Source organism: Bufo gargarizans, chromosome 2 (genome assembly GCF_014858855.1).
Source record: "Bufo gargarizans isolate SCDJY-AF-19 chromosome 2, ASM1485885v1, whole genome shotgun sequence".
Taxonomy (NCBI): Eukaryota; Metazoa; Chordata; class Amphibia; order Anura; family Bufonidae; genus Bufo; species Bufo gargarizans.
The window spans coordinates 350,737,222-350,757,108 of NC_058081.1; the positions used below are offsets into that span (position 1 = coordinate 350,737,222).

At 41.7% G+C, this 19,887-nt stretch overlaps 1 protein-coding gene across 2 annotated transcripts; it reads left to right on the forward strand.

The window, feature by feature from the left end:
- The first annotated feature begins 791 nt into the window (after window positions 1-791).
- On the forward strand, window positions 792-13,935 carry FGFR4 (fibroblast growth factor receptor 4). 2 transcript variants are annotated; one of them, XM_044277440.1, is made up of 18 exons: window positions 792-1,012; window positions 2,118-2,271; window positions 4,302-4,556; window positions 4,873-4,965; window positions 5,251-5,417; window positions 5,527-5,650; window positions 6,217-6,407; window positions 7,137-7,275; window positions 7,562-7,755; window positions 7,885-8,030; window positions 9,181-9,302; window positions 9,767-9,877; window positions 9,973-10,163; window positions 10,354-10,476; window positions 10,600-10,670; window positions 11,901-12,038; window positions 12,268-12,373; window positions 12,991-13,935. In XM_044277440.1, the coding sequence occupies exons 2-18, from the start codon at window positions 2,178-2,180 to the stop codon at window positions 13,147-13,149; spliced, it is 2,424 nt and encodes an 807-aa protein (XP_044133375.1). In that variant the 5' UTR covers window positions 792-1,012; window positions 2,118-2,177; the 3' UTR covers window positions 13,150-13,935. The 2 variants fall into 2 exon arrangements, with proteins under 2 accessions (XP_044133375.1, XP_044133376.1); XM_044277441.1 differs by having other exon boundaries at window positions 4,305-4,556.
- Window positions 13,936-19,887: the final 5,952 nt, after the last annotated feature.

Consider the following 19,887-nt stretch of genomic DNA (forward strand, 5'->3'; position numbering starts at 1 on the left):
ATGTTCAGTTGCCAACCTTAATTTTTCTTTTTTCGGGACAACTTATCCCAAAATCACAGACAACCAACATTTATTTTTATTTTTTACGGAGAAATTGTAAAAGCATAATGAATGATTTAGAAGTAATACACGTCTGTAGCTGAACATACAGATAAGAACTAACAGTAAAACGATGATAATTATCATAAAAATAATCTAGTCAGCCTTAGGCCTCTTTCACGCGAACGTGTGCGCGCCGTGGCCGTATTGCGGATCCACAATACACGGGCACCGTTCCGTGTCCATTACACATCACGGATGCGGACCCATTCACTTCAACGGGTCTGCAAATCAGGAGATGCGGAACGGAACCCTACGGAGTGCTTCCGTGGGGTTTTGCCCCATGTCCTATCTTTTTGCGGAACGGCGGAGGGTCTGTGACAGGAGCCCCTGATATCTGTACCAGAACCCATCTCAGGTGGAGCAGTCTGTGGAGCTGTGACAATAGGACACCCTGGTTCCTCACATAACTGCTAGGAATGTCATCATTAGGTGCAGGGCTATTGTACAGAGAGGCTGGAGCCATGCTGGGATTCAGAAAGCCCTGAGCTGGACAGCAAAGTGAAGCAGTCTAATCCTCCCGCACAAAGCTGGGGGAGAAGTTAGCTAATTTGAGTGTGAAAGGGTGAGGAGAAAGGGGGGGGGGAGGGTAGTGAATAAGCCCAGAGGAGGGAGGGGAGCAGGGCCTGGGGGCGGTGTTTGGAGCGGGATTCCCTGCAGCATTGCACCCTTATAGTCCATTGTTACTGGTGTGGGGGGAGAGTGGACTGGTCGGATGTGTTACCACAGGGAGCGGGGACGTGCATGGACACTTACTAGCCTGGCCGTCTGCATTAACACTACTGGATTGCACTTTGGGGACGGAGTCGCAGGATTTTTGCCGCACTGGAGCCGCATACTGGGGACTGTCCTTTGAAGGATTTATGGTGGCATGGATGGGGAGACCCTATAAGTGAGCTGCTGCTGCTATCAGGTGAGGAGCACGTGCGGTGTGAAGACCACCCTGTCCTGAGCTGGGATAAGCACGTGATAGTTCAGGGGTGGGGGACCCCCGATGTCGGCTTTGAGATCTGCCTGCATGGAAGGGGGTTCAGAAGACGAGATGACCATTCTTGATGTTTCTGATCTTGTGTAGCTGAGGCGCTTCTCCTCATGGAAGGGGGTTCAGAAGATGAGAGATGACCATTCTTGATGCTTCTGATCTTGTGTAGCTCAGGCTCTTCTCCTTTTAGAAAGCTTCTGTAACCTGACCCTATAGTAAGAACTGTGACTAAATCCAGTGTAACCCATCTGATGGTGTCTGGTGTGGATCCAGAAGAAGCCGCTGTGACAGTGTCCAGAGTCTGGGATTCTGGAGTTTTTAGGTTTTATTATTGGGGTCTGTTTGTTGATATCTGAGACTTGCACCTTGTTTTTCCTTGTCTGATTCTCTGTTTACTCCTTCCTTATCTCTGCTGATAGCTTGGGCTGCTCTGTGTAAACTCTCACTCTGGTACCATAACTATTCTGTAAATCTATAACCAGGGTAGCCTTGGCACACAAAGGCCTTTGTGGTTTTGTGTTCAAAGATTAAGCTGGAGCCCAGGGTCCCTGCAGCTAGTTACACATTGATATCCCTTGGAATGTAAGGACTGCTGGGGGGGACTTAACCCCCCCCCCCCCCTTCCACCTCCTATACACGGTTCATTTCTTAAGTCTCTGATTTTCATGTTCCATCACTTGGCTCCATGATCTGCTGGACCAATAGTATTCGCGGTCTGATAGAAAAACCTGATCTGAATGTATGGCATAATCTTATCCATGTTCCTAGTCTGGCAGATGAAATCCAGCTGGGATTGAGTCTATGGTGTGAGTTATGGTGTTTAGTCTGTCTACATGACATTTGGTATTCCATGTTGTAGAACAACATGTTAATTGTGGGGGTCCGGTCAAAACAATTTAGATTATTTTTAATATATGTTTTTTAGATTAGGTTTATTCTAATATCTTCTGTTTGCTTGGAAATAGAGCTTTTGAGCATGAATTATCTGATTTTGTTTAGGTTAAAGCTTACTCATTTCTGCATTGTCCTCTTTCAGCCTATCCACCCTTCATTGGAGCATAAGTGTCCTGTCAAGACTATTTATAAAGTCAGTACCATGCAGTGCTTTAGAGGGTGTCTGATTTGTCTTCTGGCCTTCATCACCATAACATCATGCAGACCAGCAACTACAGAGGAAGAACGTTTGAAAGGTAATTAAGAGAAGAAGAAAAAAATCCTGGCTGATGCAGTCTTCAGAAACTAGATAAAATGATCTGGAAAGTGTGGTGCCCTGCGTCTGGAAGTCCTGGTGGCACATCCTCAACGTTCTCCCACCAGTTTTTCCACAGATGTAAAGTTGACCATAGACCTAATGGAATGATGGGAAATCCTAAATTTCTACTCCCTCGCGTATTTTTCTCATGGATGGTAAACCACTAAGTGGAGTTTTGAAGCAGAATTCCACTGCTGAGAGTCTGCAACTTTTCCATCCTGTGTGGCTGTACCCAGCCTGTTCTACTGTGCCAATTTTCCACTGGTCAAAAGAGATAAGCTTTAATACCAAAGAATTTAGTGAATTTTTATTTTTTATTTTTTATGCTCATTTGGTTATTTAAAGATAATGTTTACTTCTGTAGCAGATTATCACTGATCCAGTGGCTTTAGGGTATGGACACTGTCAAGTTTCCTGATGCAGTTTGCGAAGGCTGCTTTCACACTCGCGTTTGGTGCGGATCTGTCATGGATCTGCACAAACGCATCCGTTCAGATGATACAACCTCATGTATCCGTTCAGAATGGATCAGTTTGTATTATCTGTAACATTGCCAAGACTGATCCGTCTTGAACACCATTGACAGTCAATGGGGGACGGATCTGTTTTCTATTGCGCCATATTGACTTGCATTGTGTTTCAGGACAGATCTGTTTGGCTCAGTTTCGTCAGACGGACGCCAAAACGCTGCAAGCAGCGTTTTGGTGTTCGCTTTCGAAGCGGAGTGGAGACGGAACGGAGCCAACCTGATACATTCTGAGTGGATCCTTTTCCATTCAGAATGCATTGGGGCAAAACTGATCTGTTTTGGGCCACTTGTGAGAGCCCTGAACGGATCTTGCAAACGGAAACCAAAACGCCAGTGTGAAAGTAGCCTCAGCCAGTGAATAAAAAAATAAAAAAAAAAGAGTCTGCTCTGTCCTTTTATACTTTCTCCCCTGTTATGATCCACTCCTGACTTTGGCTTCCGACACTGCATCATGAAAACGTGAATGTGGCTGTACTCTAAACCTACTTGGAAGCTGCCCAGAAAACGCCACCTATGGAAAGTCATTCATTAGGCAGTCTGAAGAATTTCCTGTGAATTTGTACAATGGGCATTGCTGTTTTTACTCAGTTTCCCATTGAGGGCAAGAAGTGTTATTATATTCAATAGATTTACTTTCATTGTTACACAACTTCCTTATATTCTGTGTGACAGTTACAATATGGAAAGCAAAAAGGAAACAGGCTATTTGTTTCTACGGTTGAATGCAAAATGTCCATAAAAAGGCCAATATCTTGCTTCCTATGGTGCAGCAAGTCATTTTGCAAACATAAGAAGGTATTTTACACTTGTCCTATAGTGTCCTGCCAAGAGATGGATTCTTTGGAGGTCAAAAGGTGACCACCAGGTCAAAATGCAAGTTCAATATGGTAAAAGTGGCTGAGGTGAGACAAATGGCACCCCTCTGGAGTGTGTCTTTTTCACACCGAAACCCCAAAAAGCAACAAAGTTCATTTAATGGTTAAATAAATGAGTGTTTTCTGGGAGTGGCCCTACAGGGGTTAAGCCATTGGATCATGTTCCGTAGCTGCAACAGATTAACTATTGGCACATGACAGAAGCATTGTCTTTACTGGCACAATACAGATGTGTCCTTCCTTCCTTACCTTTCCTGGTGGCACAAGATGACCAGCTTTGATAAATGAAACTTTTGCATTACAACACCTGACAGAAGTAATGATAGATAGAGATATATAATTAATTTTATTCCCCCCCCCCCCCAAACTGGTCATCTTTGTCAGGCATCTCAACCCAAGAGAAAGGTAGGAAAGGGCACCCCTGTACTCATGTCCCCAATTTTTTTTCCCCTTTTGTGAGATGTTTTTTTGGCTGTACCTGTAGCATAATTCCATGTATTGGAGAAATGTTGTATATGTGCACTAAGGAGAGGAAAAGCTCAATACCAGTCTGTTCTCTTCCAGCAGAGTCAACCCCTAAGCTTGAAGAACATCTCCTTCTTGATCCCGGAAATCGTTTACGTCTTTCCTGTGACTCCAATTATAGTAGCAATATTAACTGGTATAGAGAACAAGACCGTCTGCAGGCAGGAGGGAAAATTCGTTTAGCAGGCCATGTTTTGGAAATGACAGATGTAACCTACGAAGACTCGGGACTGTATTTATGTGTTGTCCGGGGTAGTGGCCAGATCCTGCGAAGGTTCTCAATATCTATAGTTGGTAAGTATTATTATGAGGATTTTTCATTCCCTCCTATACCTCATGCACAAGACTTCTGTGTATTTCCCTATACCAAGCTAACATGCAGGTGGTAGTATGTGTATCGGTGGCTTTACTAGAAAATGTTGTCATGCATTGTATACAGGCCTGTCTTTCTCACAGAATTTGTGCCCCTGAGGCAGCACTAATTTGTACGATCAGGATGTTCATGACCTGTAAAGCCATGGATAATTATGCTTTGTTGGTACTAATATTAGGCTGACAAGAACAATGCCTTTGAGGCTCCTAGTTCCTCATACGATTGTGTGTTTTGCAGATTCTGCAGCATCTGGGGATGAAGATGATGAGGATGGCCGCAGGGAGGATTTTCAGGGTGATCTGAGTGAGAAGCCTGTTTATATCTACCAAGGTGAGCACTCTTCTGTTAGAATTACTAATTAGAGGTTCTAATGACCTCCACCCATCAAGGCAATAAACTATAATCTCAGTGTATAGCAGAAGTTCTCCACATACCAAACACCAGACTGTCTGGGATGGCCTGAGAGATGAGTAAAATGCCTCTGACCTATGCCCTGTGCATTACTGATAAGCAGACCATACATATCATGTCTTGAACAGTCCTGAAAGTATACATGTACCTGTTTCATCATCATGCATAGGTATAGTTGCTTATGACTGTGTTTTTGTCTTTCAGCGCCATATTGGACCCATCCACGTCGTATGGAGAAAAAGTTGTACGCCTTACCTGCTGGAAATACAGTGAAGTTTCGCTGTGCAGCTGGCGGCAGTCCCCTGCCAACCATTCGATGGCTGAAAAATGGCAAAGAATTCAGAGGGGAGCATCGTATAGGGGGTATTCAGGTGAGCTAATCAATTGGAAAATGACTGCATAGTAACAACTAGTTAGATCATACTGCAAACTATTAAAAGTTTCCATGTGAGAAATAAAATATTCTGTACTTTTATCCAGCTAAGGCACCAGCATTGGAGTCTGGTCATGGAGAGCGTGGTCCCTTCAGACCGTGGCAACTACACTTGTGTGGTGGAGAACAAGATGGGCAGCATCAGCTATACATACATCTTGGATGTGCTTGGTAAGTGGTCTTGTGCACTTCATTATTTTGTACTGATTTTCTTTGGGTGGGAGACATGCTATTTTTATATTGCTCTTTAGTTAGGACATCTGTAGTTTCCGTGGTGTTTATGGCAGAATAGGTATGTACACGTGAGAGCAGGAATCTCTAACATAACTGGTGTCCTAGCTCTCTACTTGGAACTTCAAAGTCAATAAAATACTATTTGTGTCATAAACCTAATGAGGGTCGTTATCTGCTATCCAGCCGCCAGGCTTTTGGAGTAGCTACTACAACTGTCTATTGACTATCTGCCTTTGAGATACTGTCTGTACGACAGTACTTCTTTTATGGCTGTTTGTCCTTGTCTTAATGCTAACATTAGATTTTGTAGGCGGTTTCTCTTCACGAGTCATGTTACTAACTCTTTTTATAAGTGTAAATTTATCTGTAGACTTTGAGAACTGTCATTTAAAGAGCACTTTTGTAAGGGTGATCTGAGGAGGTTTCTAAATGGAAGCCCGTGAGGTCATACCTTCAGTGCATGATTTATGCACTCATTTCCATTTTTGTCTGTGTCCCTAAAGAGAGGTCCTCACATCGACCTATCTTGCAAGCCGGACTCCCAGCAAATACGACAGCTCGTGTGGGCAGTGATGTGGAGTTCCTGTGTAAGGTGTACAGCGATGCTCAACCACACATCCAGTGGCTCAAGCACATTGAACTGAATGGAAGCCGCTTTGGCCCTGATGACGCACCCTATGTACAAGTACTTAAGGTAGGTTTGTGTGTGAATATATATTATAAATTTTTTTATTTATTTATTAACAAATTTGTACTAGATCAGGGTAAGGCTCTAATTCAGAAAATGATGGAAACCCGAAGGCTCCCATTTTATTCAGAGGGTGCCGTTTGTGTAAAGATCCTGCATGGCCTAGAGATGGATATCTCTCAAATTTTGACAATTTTATGTTTAGCGATTTGGATTCTGTCTAAAAAAAAATGTTATATGCTAACTTTTCATCCTGACTGGCACTTGATGCTGTTGTGTATCCTGGCCCAGATAGTTCTGTAGACAATACTTCCTGTTTTGGGATTATAATCCATTCAGTCTTCTTTCCCTAATGTGATTTACTAAAGTTAGTTTCACACCTACGGTTAAAAGTGTCAGAGAAGAAGCCTGCTGGATTTCACCGGGTTCGGCCTAGCCATTACTATAGTCAGGGCTATAATGGGATACGTCTGGTTTTGGCTAGAAGTATCACAGAAGTATCTGGTTAGGCTAGATGTGATGAGCTTTGGCAGGCTGTTCCTTTAGCTTTACCGCAGGTGTGAAACTAACCTAACGTTCAAAAAATCATGACTATTGATCTTTTTATGGATAACAGACCACCTATTTTTTTACTAATGTTTCTTCATGAAGTTGCCAATTTTATTATATTGTTTATTGGATGCACTGGACACTTTTTAAGTCATTTTATTATTTTTATGCATTTTATTTTTGTAGACTGCAGATATCAACACTTCAGAAGTAGAGGTGCTTCATCTGCGGAATGTCACAATGGAAGATTCAGGCGAATATACATGTCTGGCAGGGAATTCAATTGGCCTCTCGTATCAGTCTGCTTGGCTGACTGTTCTGCCTAGTAAGTACAGAACGCCTGTGAACATGTGCCATACTCGGTGGGGGACCGTGTCTAAAGTATAGTTTGCAGTAGTTGAAGATACTATTGTAACTATAGCTAAGACACATCTGTAAAGGAAGTCTTTTGAGCTATAGTCTCAAGTTGTGAAATTGCTTGAAATCCTAGGAAATGTGTGAGTGAGACTTGGATAACAGATGGGAATAGCTAAGGAGGGAGACAGAGGCCATAAAGAAGGTCAAGGTCACAGATGCGGCACTGACCCTGTCTATTTTCTTCTCCCCCACAGATGAAGACCTCTTAGAGGAGGCAGAGCCTGCTGAGTCCAGATATATGGATATAATTATATATACTTCCGGATTCTTTGCTGTGGCAATGGCTGTTGTAATTGTAATTCTTTGCCGTATGCAAACGTCTCACAGCAAGCAAACCCTACAGCCTCCAACTGTGCATAAGCTTACAAAGTTCCCTCTCATACGACAGGTAAGAATTTGGAAAACTAGAAAAGCAATATATTTAAACAATTATTATTTTTTTCCAAAGTATTGTTATATTGTATTATATACCGTAAGTTTGAATGACCATTCGTGAAATGTATTTTCCTCCCACCAGTTTTCCCTGGAGTCAAGTTCCTCCGGAAAGTCCACTGCCCCTTTGATCCGCATTACACGCTTGTCTTCTAGCTGCACACCTATGCTCCCTGGTGTAATGGAGGTGGAGCTGCCTCTAGATGTCAAATGGGAGTTCGCCAGAGACAGGTTAGTGTGTGTGTATGTATATATTTTTTTATTTTTTTTTATAATATTAAAGGTAACCTGTAGGCTATAGTGCAGGAGGAGCTGAGCAGTATTATGTATATAGTTTTATGGGAAATTATTTGGCAAAATGTGCTATTTATTCAGCTCAGAAAAGCTGAGATTTAAATGAACAAACTACTGTATTTTTCGCCCTATAAGACGCACCTAAGTTTTTGATTGAGGAGGAAAATGAGAAAAAAATATTAGTTTGCTTTTGGTGGGTTTTGAACTAATGGTGGTCTATGGATGACACACTGTTTATGGGGGATCTGTGGAGGACACACTGCTATGGGGACAGCTAAATAGCAGCAACGTTTCAGCTCACTACTGAGCCTTTCTCAAGCTTGAGAAAGGCTCAGTTGTGAGCTGAAACATTGCTGCTATTTTTTCACATGGGTGAATAAAGATATTTATTCTTTTCAAGTCTTGGAGTGCTGTCCCTTTTCCGCATATATAGTAAGGGTGAAGCTCATTCCCTTGGACATAGCACCTGAGCCAGCGTACTGGTGCCGCCGAATTCCCTTTTGATAGATAGATAGATAGATAGATCTTATGTGTGCCATTCACAGTTGCCCGTGCCGCCTGCTTCATTCATAAAGTGGGCAGCGCAGGCGCATGACAGAAGTCTCTGCTACTGAACTTAATGTTGTAAGTAATACAGCTGGATTACACATGATTATTTTTTTTGAACAATGCCTACAGGTTAAATAAGATTATAAAACAGTGAGTGGGGCCAGTGCATTAGAATACAGGGACTGCACCGGTCCCCGCTGTCATTCTTAATCCAGATGCAGGCCCCCAGCCCCTCCTCCCTCTCAGCTGATCCGACCGTTCTCTGCGGCATCGCGGCAGCCGTGTATCATTGTAAATTTCAGCATTTGCCCCATAAGACGCACTGCTATCCCCCCCCCCCCCCACTTTTGCGTCTTATAGGGGCGAAAAATACAGTATGTTTTATTAAATCTATTCTCATAAAACTATATATCAATCTGCTCAGCTCCTACTGTTGTATAACACAGGTTATCTTGAAATTATTTTCTGGATAATTGCTTTGTTTTCACTACTTTTTTTAGTTGCTCACTTTATTTTATTTTTTTCCTCCCCCATTTAGGCTTATTTTAGGGAAACCTTTAGGAGAGGGCTGTTTCGGACAAGTAGTGAGAGCTGAGGCTTATGGGATTGACAAAGATCGCCCTGAAAAACCTGTAACCGTAGCTGTAAAGATGCTTAAAGGTGAGAACTGAATTGCTGTTCCTGTTAGGCTCAGTGCACATGACCATATATTTAGAGACAACACCCAGTCCTGTGAGGTCAGGAGAGCAGTTCCATGGTGTCTCATGGGGATCTGGTCCTGTCCTCCCCTTCTACGTATTGGGCTCATTACTAGATTTCTAGTAAGACTGTTCATGCTGGCATCATGGCTGCCGTTTATAATGGAAGAAGAGCGGCATGATGTATGTTGAGGTACAGTTTCTATAGCTTTGTAAGAAAACCACAGCGAACATATCCTAAACCAGTCTTTGAGCCAATATGCATGCAATGTCCCAAACTGCCTAAGCGTTTTAGTAAATGCATTCTTTTAATATTGATGTGTATCTGTTTAATGACAGAGCAATCTTATTTCTTGTAATTGTCCAAATACTGTACTGATATTCAATAAAAAATGAGCGAAATCTAAAATTATTTTTTCTTTTTAGATAACGGTAATGACAAAGACTTGTCTGATCTCATCTCTGAGATGGAGTTGATGAAAGTTATTGGAAAGCATAAGAATATAATCAACCTGCTTGGTGTGTGTACTCAAGAAGGTAAGTGGGACATCATGTGTCAGCATACTTTGCTAATATGGTATGTGGATTTTTTAAGCTCTAGTAATGTAAACTTTTACTATGTCCCTGCTCAGGTCCTCTCTTTGTTGTTGTGGAGTATGCCTCTAAGGGAAACTTGCGCGAGTTCCTGCGTGCTCGACGGCCTCCTACACCAGAAGATGCTTTTGATGTAACCAAGGTGCCTGAAGAGCTGTTGTCCTTCAAGGATCTGGTGTCCTGTGCTTATCAAGTTGCCCGTGGCATGGAATACCTAGAATCCAAAAAGGTAAGTCACAGAGTTGCACTTTTGATTAAGAAAATGTTACTTTTTAATTCCTTTGCTTTGTTTTTGACACTATGCATTCTGTCTTTGAGAGAGGATTTTGTGTGGGCCTTTTAGTAATTTGTATATTTGTATTTTGACCTTGCAACTTTTGAGCATTCCTTGACAATTTTGTTTTTATTCCTTCATATAGTGCATACACCGAGACTTGGCAGCCAGAAATGTCTTAGTAGCTGAAGATAATGTTATGAAGATTGCTGACTTTGGACTTGCTCGAGGTGTTCATGATATTGATTACTACAAAAAGACTAGCAATGTAAGTTTATAAAAAAAATAATAAAAAATTATGTATATAAAAATTTCTCCTCTTTACGGTGTTGGATTATGGTGTTTTCTTGCCCATCTTCTTAAGTCTAATCCAAGCTATTTATTCAAACAGGGTCGACTTCCTGTAAAGTGGATGGCACCAGAAGCCCTGTTTGACCGTGTCTATACCCATCAGAGCGACATGTAAGTATCATTTTGAGTGGATATGGTGTGTGTTTGAGATGGTACACCATTACTCATTTTGATTCCATAATTCAGAACACTATAAAAAGTAATGCCTTGTTTGGGGGTATTTGTATAAACCCTTTTAGTTGAATTTAGGAATGCTAACTATAGAGGTTTACATTTAAAAGTTAGTTTTTATTAGATTTTTCTCTGAAGTCCCACTAATGACCCTTTGAGCTGAGGTGGAGTATGGCAGCAGCGGTCTTCAGTGCCACTGCAACAGAAATTGGAGAGTTTTTCCTGTATCAGCAATTTAAAGGGAAACCTGTCACCAGTTTTATGGTGTCCTAACTAAGGGCAACATAAATGAGTGACTGATTCTCTTAGCAAAATGCTGGGTCACTTTCTTTAATTGACCCAGTCAATCTGCCAACATCTTGTATTGAAAAGCTCCAGCTCATAATGTCCTGAATATTCATGAGCTCCTGACTCTCCCCGCCCACCTGCTGCTGAATGACAGTTTCTTTTTTTTTTTTGTTTGTTTTTTTCCCCCCCATATGAATCAGCAACAGGTGGGCAGGGGAGTGGCTATAGCTGTTAATAAAAAAAAAAAACAAAAAAAAAAACGCTGGACTCAAATCGGCTCATTATCATGTGGCGTCTTTGTGTGTATATTATGCTGTAACCATCTATCACACCAGTAAGTGAATACATCTAAGGCACTTTTTAGTAGTTAATAATTGTACATAATTAGTTAGATTATAATCAAATATCCACATGACAGGTTCCCTCTAAGCTTACTCTGTTGTACAAGTTTAGAAACTTTGTGATCTGTTTTTATGTATCAATTCTTCAGTTCTCAAGATCTCAATACTGTCATTGACTAGGCACCTTCATTGTTTACCTTCAGTGGATCAAAATCTGTCCCAGTCAATTGATGGACACACACAAGTGAACTCAGCTTCTTACAAGACTGTACTGTAATAAGCTGTGCGTCCATCACCTGACCAGGACGGGTTTTTATCTGCTGGGAGTAAATGATGAAGGTTACAATCAGTGACTTCTAACAGATCTTGAAACCCTGTCAGGAATCGTTACACAAATTTATATGTGTAACAATTACCCAAACTATGACTGCCGTGTGAACAGAGCCTTATAGAACTACATATGTAAACTATGACACTAAATAGACGTAAAGGATTGATCTGACTTTTTTTTTTTTACTTATTTTTTTTCTTCTTTTTCTAGATGGTCATTTGGAATTTTAACTTGGGAGATATTTACTCTCGGGGGTTCTCCATATCCTGGTATTCCAGTGGAAGAGCTGTTTAAACTGTTACGAGAAGGACACAGAATGGATAAACCGTCAAATTGTACTCATGAACTGTAAGCATCTATTTCACACTTTCTAAACTTGATTATATACATATGTTATGTTCAGATTGTAATTCTGGTATCTAGTTAAGAGTGGATATATATTGGCAAAATAGGGCTGTAAAAACCAGTGCAATTTTAGTGGGAAAATTGTAAGCATAAGAGAACGCAAGACAAAGTAGTGACCTGATCTTCTAGAATTGAATGTCTCCTATTAATGAATGAATGCCCACTTTTATAGGTACATGTTGATGAGAGAGTGCTGGCATGCTGTCCCATCACAAAGGCCGACATTCAAGCAGTTAGTAGACCATCTTGACCGAATACTTACAGCTGTGTCAGAGGAGGTAAGGTTACATTTCATTATTCATAGACTGTATGTAAATATTCACTTTCCCTTCCCATGTCAATCTAAATATATAGTGGGGAAGTAAAGGGAAACTGGCTTACTTGCCCATAACAGCCAATCGGATTCCACCTTTCAGAGCTCCAAATGAAAGATGGTATCTGGTTGCTATGGGCAACTAAGTCAGTTTTTCTTTACACCAGTTTTGATAAATCTCCCTCAAAGTGTTGTTGCAGTTGGATAGTTAAAGGGGGTTTATGAAACTTAAATATTGATGAGCCTTCCTCAGGATCGGTCATCGAGGTCTGATCTTGAAGTTGCTACAGCACTTTGGATGCTGTAGGCCCTTCCTCGGGCTGTGATGTCACATGGCCTTTGTCCTTCTCAGTCCCAGTAAAGTCAGTGGGATTGATCTGCAATGTCAAGCACAGCCACTGCAACGTATGGCACTGTGCTAGGTATATTGTGAAGAGGCTGTCCTTACAAATGTTTGCGTGGCAGGAGTGCAACAGTTTTGGCCACTTCATAGTCACTGTATTATAGCATAACAATTGTGTTAAATGTACAGTATATTCAACATGGTTCACTAACTGGTCTTTCCCTTCTCTTTTTGCTCAGTATTTGGACCTATCAATGCCCTTTGAACAGTATTCTCCCTCCTGTGAAGACACTGCAAGCACATGTTCCTCTTCTGACTCAGTGTTCACCCATGATCCTGTCCAAACTCCTTCCTGCGTCTTCAGTTATCACAATGTTCATTCTCATATGGGGACCTGAAAAAGTTATGGGGTAGTATGGACATTATAAATACTACACATACCCTCCCTAGGATCCTAATTTATTCAAGAGACGTCAACCATGTCTAGTTTTGTAGACACTGGTGAAACCCTGTGCTGCTTTTCTGTTATGCTTGGGAGACAAAAACAATAAGTTGGTGCTGCCCTCAAGCCACCGGTATTCAGGATGCAAAGCACTGTGAGCCCCTGACTGGCTCTGTCAAGCCATGTCTGCGAATATGTAGTATAACGCCATGTTGTGGATGTGAAGGACTACCATTAGCCGGGATGCCTTTCCCAGTCGTGTTCCAAGGACATCGGAAGCTACTGGAAAGCACGGTGCTGCTGGGAACATAGCTTTACCTGCCTGTTAAGATTCTCTGCATTTGTAATGCCAAGCTGCAATCTGGAATTACAAGTGGCCCTAAAGTGCCTGGAGTTTTTACAGTTCTAGAGCTTGTACATATTTTCTAATAGAAATATATTTATGTCCGGTTTTTGTTTTAATGCTTATAATAGGTCATCTTAAACATTTCGTTGAATTGAGGACCTGAAGTCTTATTTCAGTATTTGTGTTAATGGTCTTTCTTCTAGAAGCCATATAATTTATCTTGCTGATATTTTTATATTAACATCCTTTGGACTCTAAAGAACTATTACAGTCAGAATACTTTTATACACTAGATATATTTAAAACAGAATATGCTCTTTTGCCGTTTACCAAAAGTTTCATGTTTTCAAGTTGATTTATTTTATATATTGTAAAAAAAAGTTACTTTTAATATAAAGATTTAAATTATATCACACTAACTATTGCCAGTGTGTGATCACTTTATTACCTGTGTGGTGTCCCCCCCCCCCCCCCCCCCCCCTCCCCCTCCTTTCTCCCTCATAGTGGACAGACCAGTTCATTCCAAATTTTAAAGGGGTTGTCCCATCTCAACATTTATGGCATATCAATAGGATATGCCACAAAAGACGGGTGCATATCTCCAGAATGGTTCACCCGAAGTGAAGGGAGAGCAATTGTGTGTGGCCACCAGCCACACCGCTATGGGAATTTTGAAAATTCTAATCTAAATATATTTTTATTTTTGGCATATCCTAGCAATAAACTCCCGTGTATGTCAATATAAATCTCTTGTCAGGTTTTAGCTTTTAAAATTATCTTAAACTGAATTATCTTGAAAAAGGAACCTAAACTAAGGCTACTTTGACACTGGCGTTTTGACTTTCTGTTTGATATCCGTTCAGGGCTCTCACAAGAGGTCCAAAACTGATCAGTTTTGCCCTAATGCATTCAGAATAGAAAAGGATCCACTCAGATTGCATCAGTTTGTCTCCGATCAGTCTCCATTCCGCTCTGGAGGCGGACACCAAAACACTGCCTGCAGCGTTTTGCTGTTCGCTTGACGAAACGGAGCCAAACGGATCCCTCCTGGCACACAATGTAAGTCAATGGGGGACAGATCTGTTTTCTGACACAATCTGGCACAACAGAAAACGGATCCGTCCCCCATTGACTTTCAACGGAGTTCATGACTGATCCGTCTTGGCTATGTTACAGATAATGCAAACGGATCCGTTCGCGATGGATGCAGACGGAAGCGTTTTTGCAGATCCATGGCGGATACACAATAAACGCTAGTGTGAAAGTAGCCTAATATTTAACATACCTTTTTATTCATTCTATAGTTATTGCTTGTTTTAAATTGATCTTGTTTAAAATGGCTTTAAGCCAGGGTTTCTCAAAGTTGACGTGTTAGAAAAAAGTTTGATTTACGTGTGTGTGTGTGTTTTTTTTTTTTTTTGTTGTTGCTTGGTCTCCATGGGGGAAGTAAATGATTGACTTGCTGACTGTAAGAAGCTTTGCTGTAAGCAGGGGGCTTGTGATTGATCTATATGTAGCCAGGCATGGGTGGGGGGTTTAGTTCCTCGACTGCAGACCCTTTGGCCATTTTCAACTTTAACACTGAGATGCATGCTGTACATTGGCTGAATACCTGGCAAGGCAAGCACTGTCCTGAGGGAGAAGCGACTGCTTCCCCACCAGTACATTGTTCTGTCCAGAAGGACAGGCTTAGTGGCCTGGGGAGCTCTTGCTACACATTATCTAATGCAGCTCCTCCCATGCATCTGAAAGGAGTCCTTCATACACACACCTGCTCCCCCTTACAAATACACATGCAATTACACTGCGGGGGATTACAGATTTACCAAACAACAATGCTGTGAGTTGAATATTTCACTAAAACACAGCTGAGGTTTAGCCATCAGTTTCTGTGGAGTTTTGAAACCTCTCTTGTGACTGTAATTTTTATGGTATTGCAAACCCTGAGTGTACAAAGTATTATATAAAGATACACTGTATCTGTGATTATACTAATGCAGCATATTTTTACAGACCTTAGAGAATTCTTAGGCATCATTCACACCTCCGTAAGTGTTCTGCGGATCCGCAAAACACGCACACCGGCAATGTGCATTCCGCAATTTGCGGACTGCACATGGCCGGCACTATAATAGAAAATGCCTAATCTTGTCCACTATTTTATTTATTTCATTTGCATCACCGTTCAGCCTTTAGACTATAATGGGGTTCGTTAGGTTTCCGCTCAGAAGATGATTTTGGAGCGGAGACAAAAGTTGTGCATGCAGGACCCATTGGTTTCGCATACAGTCTGCAAAAAACTGAACAAACACAGAAAGAAAATACGTTTGTGTGCATGAGTCCCTTAGACTGGGTTCACACGTGACTGATCAGCTGCAAATTTGAAATTAATAGCGCAGATTTTCTGCTACTTTTTAAAAAAAATGTAACATGTGGATGATAAGTCTGAAATTCTCATCTGCTTTGCTGGTGCTATACCATGCCGCAGATTTTCTGCACAAAAACTCGCAACAGCAAATCTGCAGCTAATCAGTCATGTGTGAACCCAGCCTTAAAGTCTTTGAAGTGCATCTTCCCATTGCTGTGTAGATTGGCTAAACCCTAGGCATCCGTATTTGTAAGCTAAAACCAGTAGTTTGTGTTTTGGTGCCTCACAACCTGGAATTAACATGGATTGTTTGAGGATTTGCATAATTTAATTTACAGAACATGCCCACGACTTTGAAGATTTTTATTTTATTTATTTTTTATTTTATTGTGAAGCAAACAACATATAGGACAACATAACAGAAAAGTCAATGTGCATAACTATTCACCCCCCTAAAGTCACTACTTTGTAGAGCCACCTTTTGCGGCAATCACAGCTCCAAGTTGCTTTGGATAAGTCACTATGAGCTTGACACATCTTACCACTGGGGTTTTTGCCCATTTCTCCTTGCAAAACTGCTCCAGCTCCTTCAAGTTGGATGGTTTGCGCTTGTGAACAGCAATCTTTAAAGGAAGTCTCACCTATACTGACCATTTATAGAACACTAACACCATTATCCACATTGTAGTCCCTACATTGGAATGCTACTTACTGTTTAGATGCCTGTCACTTATTTTCTTCAAAAAACACTTTTATTAAATATGCTAATTAGGTCTGAAGGTGCCCAGGGGCGGCGTTCAAGTGGCCGGTGCCCAGGCCCCTCGTCACTATTCATATGAAACCCCTCTGGTCCGCCCTAGGTTCTTCAGTAATCTAGCGCCAGCACCGTTAACATGATTCGCCACGCCTGCACACTTCATTCCCCATTCCGGCACATGCGCATTAAACACTCTTGTGCCTCTGCCCATAATGGGGAATGAAGTGCGCAGGCGCTGGATTTCTGAAGAGCCTAGGGAGGGCCAGAGCGGTGAAAGGGGAGGGGATTCATATGAATAGAGATGAGGGAGGGGCCTGGGCAACGGCCCCTTGAACGCCACCCCATGGCACCTTCAGACCTAATTTGCATATTGAATAAAACGACGGACAGCTAAACAGTAAGTAGCATTCCAGTATGGGGACTATAATGCTGATAAATTATGTTAGTGTTCTATAATGGTCAGTATAGGTGAAAGACTCCCTTTAAGTCTGACCACAGATTTTCTATTGGATTGAGATCTGGGCTTTGACTAGGCCATTCCAACACATTTACAATACAGACCAAAAGTTTGGACACACCTTCTCATTCAAAGAGTTTTCTTTATTTTCATGACTATGAAAATTGTAGATTCACACCGAAGGCATCAAAACTATGAATTAACACGTGGAATTATATACATAACAAAAAAGTGTGAAACAACTGAAAATGTCATATTCTAGGTTCTTCAAAGTAGCCACCTTTTGCTTTGATTACTGCTTTGCACACTCTTGGCATTCTCTTGATGCGCTTCAAGATGTAGTCACCTGAAATGGTTTTCACTTCACAGGTGTGCCCTGTCAGGTTTAATAAGTGGGATTTCTTGCCTTATAAATGGGGTTAGGACCATCAGTTGCGTTATGGAGAGGTCAGGTGGATACACAGCTGATAGTCCTACTGAATAGACTGTTAGAATTTGTATTATGGCAAGAAAAAAGCAGCTAAATAAGTAAAGAAAAACGAGTGACCATCATTACTTAACGAAATGAAGGTCAGTCAGTCTGAAAAATTGGGAAAACTTTGAAAGTGTCCCCAAGTGCAGTCACAAAAACCATCAAGCACTACAAAGAAACTGGCTCACATGCGGACCGCCCCAGGAAAGGAAGACCAAGAGTCACCTCTGCTGCGGAGGATAAGTTTATCCAAGTCACCAGCCTCAGAAATCGCAGGTTAACAGCAGCTCAGATTAGAGACCAGGTCAATGCCACGCAGAGTTCTAGCAGCAGACACATCTCTAGAACAACTGTTAAGAGGAGACTGTGTGAATCAGGCCTTCACGGTAGAATATCTGCTAGGAAACCACTGCTAAGGACAGCCAACAAGCAGAAGAGACTTGTTTGGGCTAAAGAACACAAGGAATGGACATTAGACCAGTGGAAATTGTGCTTTGGTCTGATGAGTCCAAATTTGAGATCTTTGGTTCCAACCACTGTGTCTTTGTGCGACACAGAAAAGGTGAACGGATAGACTCTATATGCCTGGTTCCCACTGTGAAGCATGGAGGAGGAGGTGTGATGATGTGGGGGTGCTTTGCTGGTGAAACTGTTGGGGATTTATTCAAAATTGAAGGCATACTGAACCAGCATGGCTACCACAGCATCTTGCAGCGGCATGCTATTCCATCCGGTTTGCGTTTAGTTGGACCATCATTTATTTTTCAACAGGACAATGACCCCAAACACACCTCCAGGCTGTGTAAGGGCTATTTGACCATGAAGGAGAGTGATGGGGTGCTGCGCCAGATGACCTAGCCTCCCCATTCACCGGACCTGAACCCAATCGAGATGGTTTGGGGTGAGCTGAACCGCAGAGTGAAGGCAAAAGGGCCAACAAGTGCTAAGCATCTCTGGTAACTCCTTCAAGACTGTTGGAAGACCATTTCAGGTAACTACCTCTTGAAGCTCATCAAGAGAATGCCAAGGGTGTGAAAAGCAGTAATCAAAGCAAAAGGTGGCTACTTTGAAGAACCTAGAATATGACATATTTTCAGTTGTTTCAAACTTTTTTGTTTTGTATATAATTCCACATGTGTTAATTCATAGTTTTGATGCCTTCAGTGTGAATCTACAATTTTCATAGTCATGAAAATAAAGAAAACTCTTTGAATGAGAAGGTGTCCAAACTTTTGGTCTGTACTGTACATGTTTCCACTCAAGTGTTGCTTTAGCAGTGTGTTTGAGGTCATTGTCCTGCTGGAAGGTGAACCTCCGTCCTAGCCTCAAATCACACACAGAGTGGTGCAGGTTTTGCTCAAGAATATCCCTGTATTTAGCACCATCCATCTTTCCCTCAACTCTGAGCAGTTTCCCAGTCTCAGCTGCTGAAAAACATCCCCACAGCATGATGCCGCCACCACCATGTTTTACTGTGGGGATGGTGTTCTTTGGGTGATGTGATGTGATGTGTTGGGTTTGCGCCAGACATAGTGTTTTCTTTGATGACTTAAAAGTTTAATTTTAGTCTCTTCAGACCAGAGCACCTTCCTCCATACATTTTGGTAGTCTCCCACATGTCTTTTCGCAAACTCACAAACGTACCTTTTTGTTTTTAGCTGAAAGTAATGGCTTTCTTCTGGCTACTCTGTCATAAAGCTCAACTCTATGGAGTGTATGGTTTATTGTTGTCCTATGTACAAATACTCCAGTCTGCACGGTTACCTTAGGTCTCTGTGCTGCCTCTCTAATTAATGCCCTCCTTTCCCGATCCGTGGGTTTTGGTTGGCAGCCGTCTCTTGGCAGGTTTGCTGTTGTGCCATGTTCTTTCCATTTGGTTATGATAGATTTGATGGTGCTCCTGGGGATCATCAAAGATTTGGATATTTTTTTTATAACTTAACCCTGACTTGTATTTCTCAACAACATTGGCCCTTACTTGTTTGGAGAGTTCCTTGGTCTTCATGGCAGTGTTTGGTTAGTGATGCCTCTTGCTTAGGTGTTGCAGCCTCTGGGGCCTTTCAATATAGGTGTGTATAGGTAATGACAGATCATGTGACACTTAGATTGCACACAGGTGGACATCATTTCACTAATTATGTGACTTCTGAAGGTAATTGGTTGCTTTTTATGGGCTTCCTAACAAAGGCGGTGAATACATCTGCATATGCAAATTTTCAGTTTTCTATTTCTAAACAATAGTTTTATTTTTATATTTTTCTCATTTCAGTTCACCAACTTAGACTATTGTGTTC

What these genes read in the sequence shown, in the direction of transcription:
- FGFR4 (XM_044277440.1), top strand. Translation starts at nt 2,178, where the DNA reads ATGCAGTGCTTTAGAGGGTGTCTGATTTGTCTTCTGGCCTTCATCACC. An exon ending in GCCTGTTTATATCTACCAAG is followed by an intron (nt 4,966 to 5,250) that starts GTGAGCACTCTT and finishes TTTGTCTTTCAG; the next exon opens with CGCCATATTGGACCCATCCA. An exon ending in ATACATCTTGGATGTGCTTG is followed by an intron (nt 5,651 to 6,216) that starts GTAAGTGGTCTT and finishes GTGTCCCTAAAG; the next exon opens with AGAGGTCCTCACATCGACCT.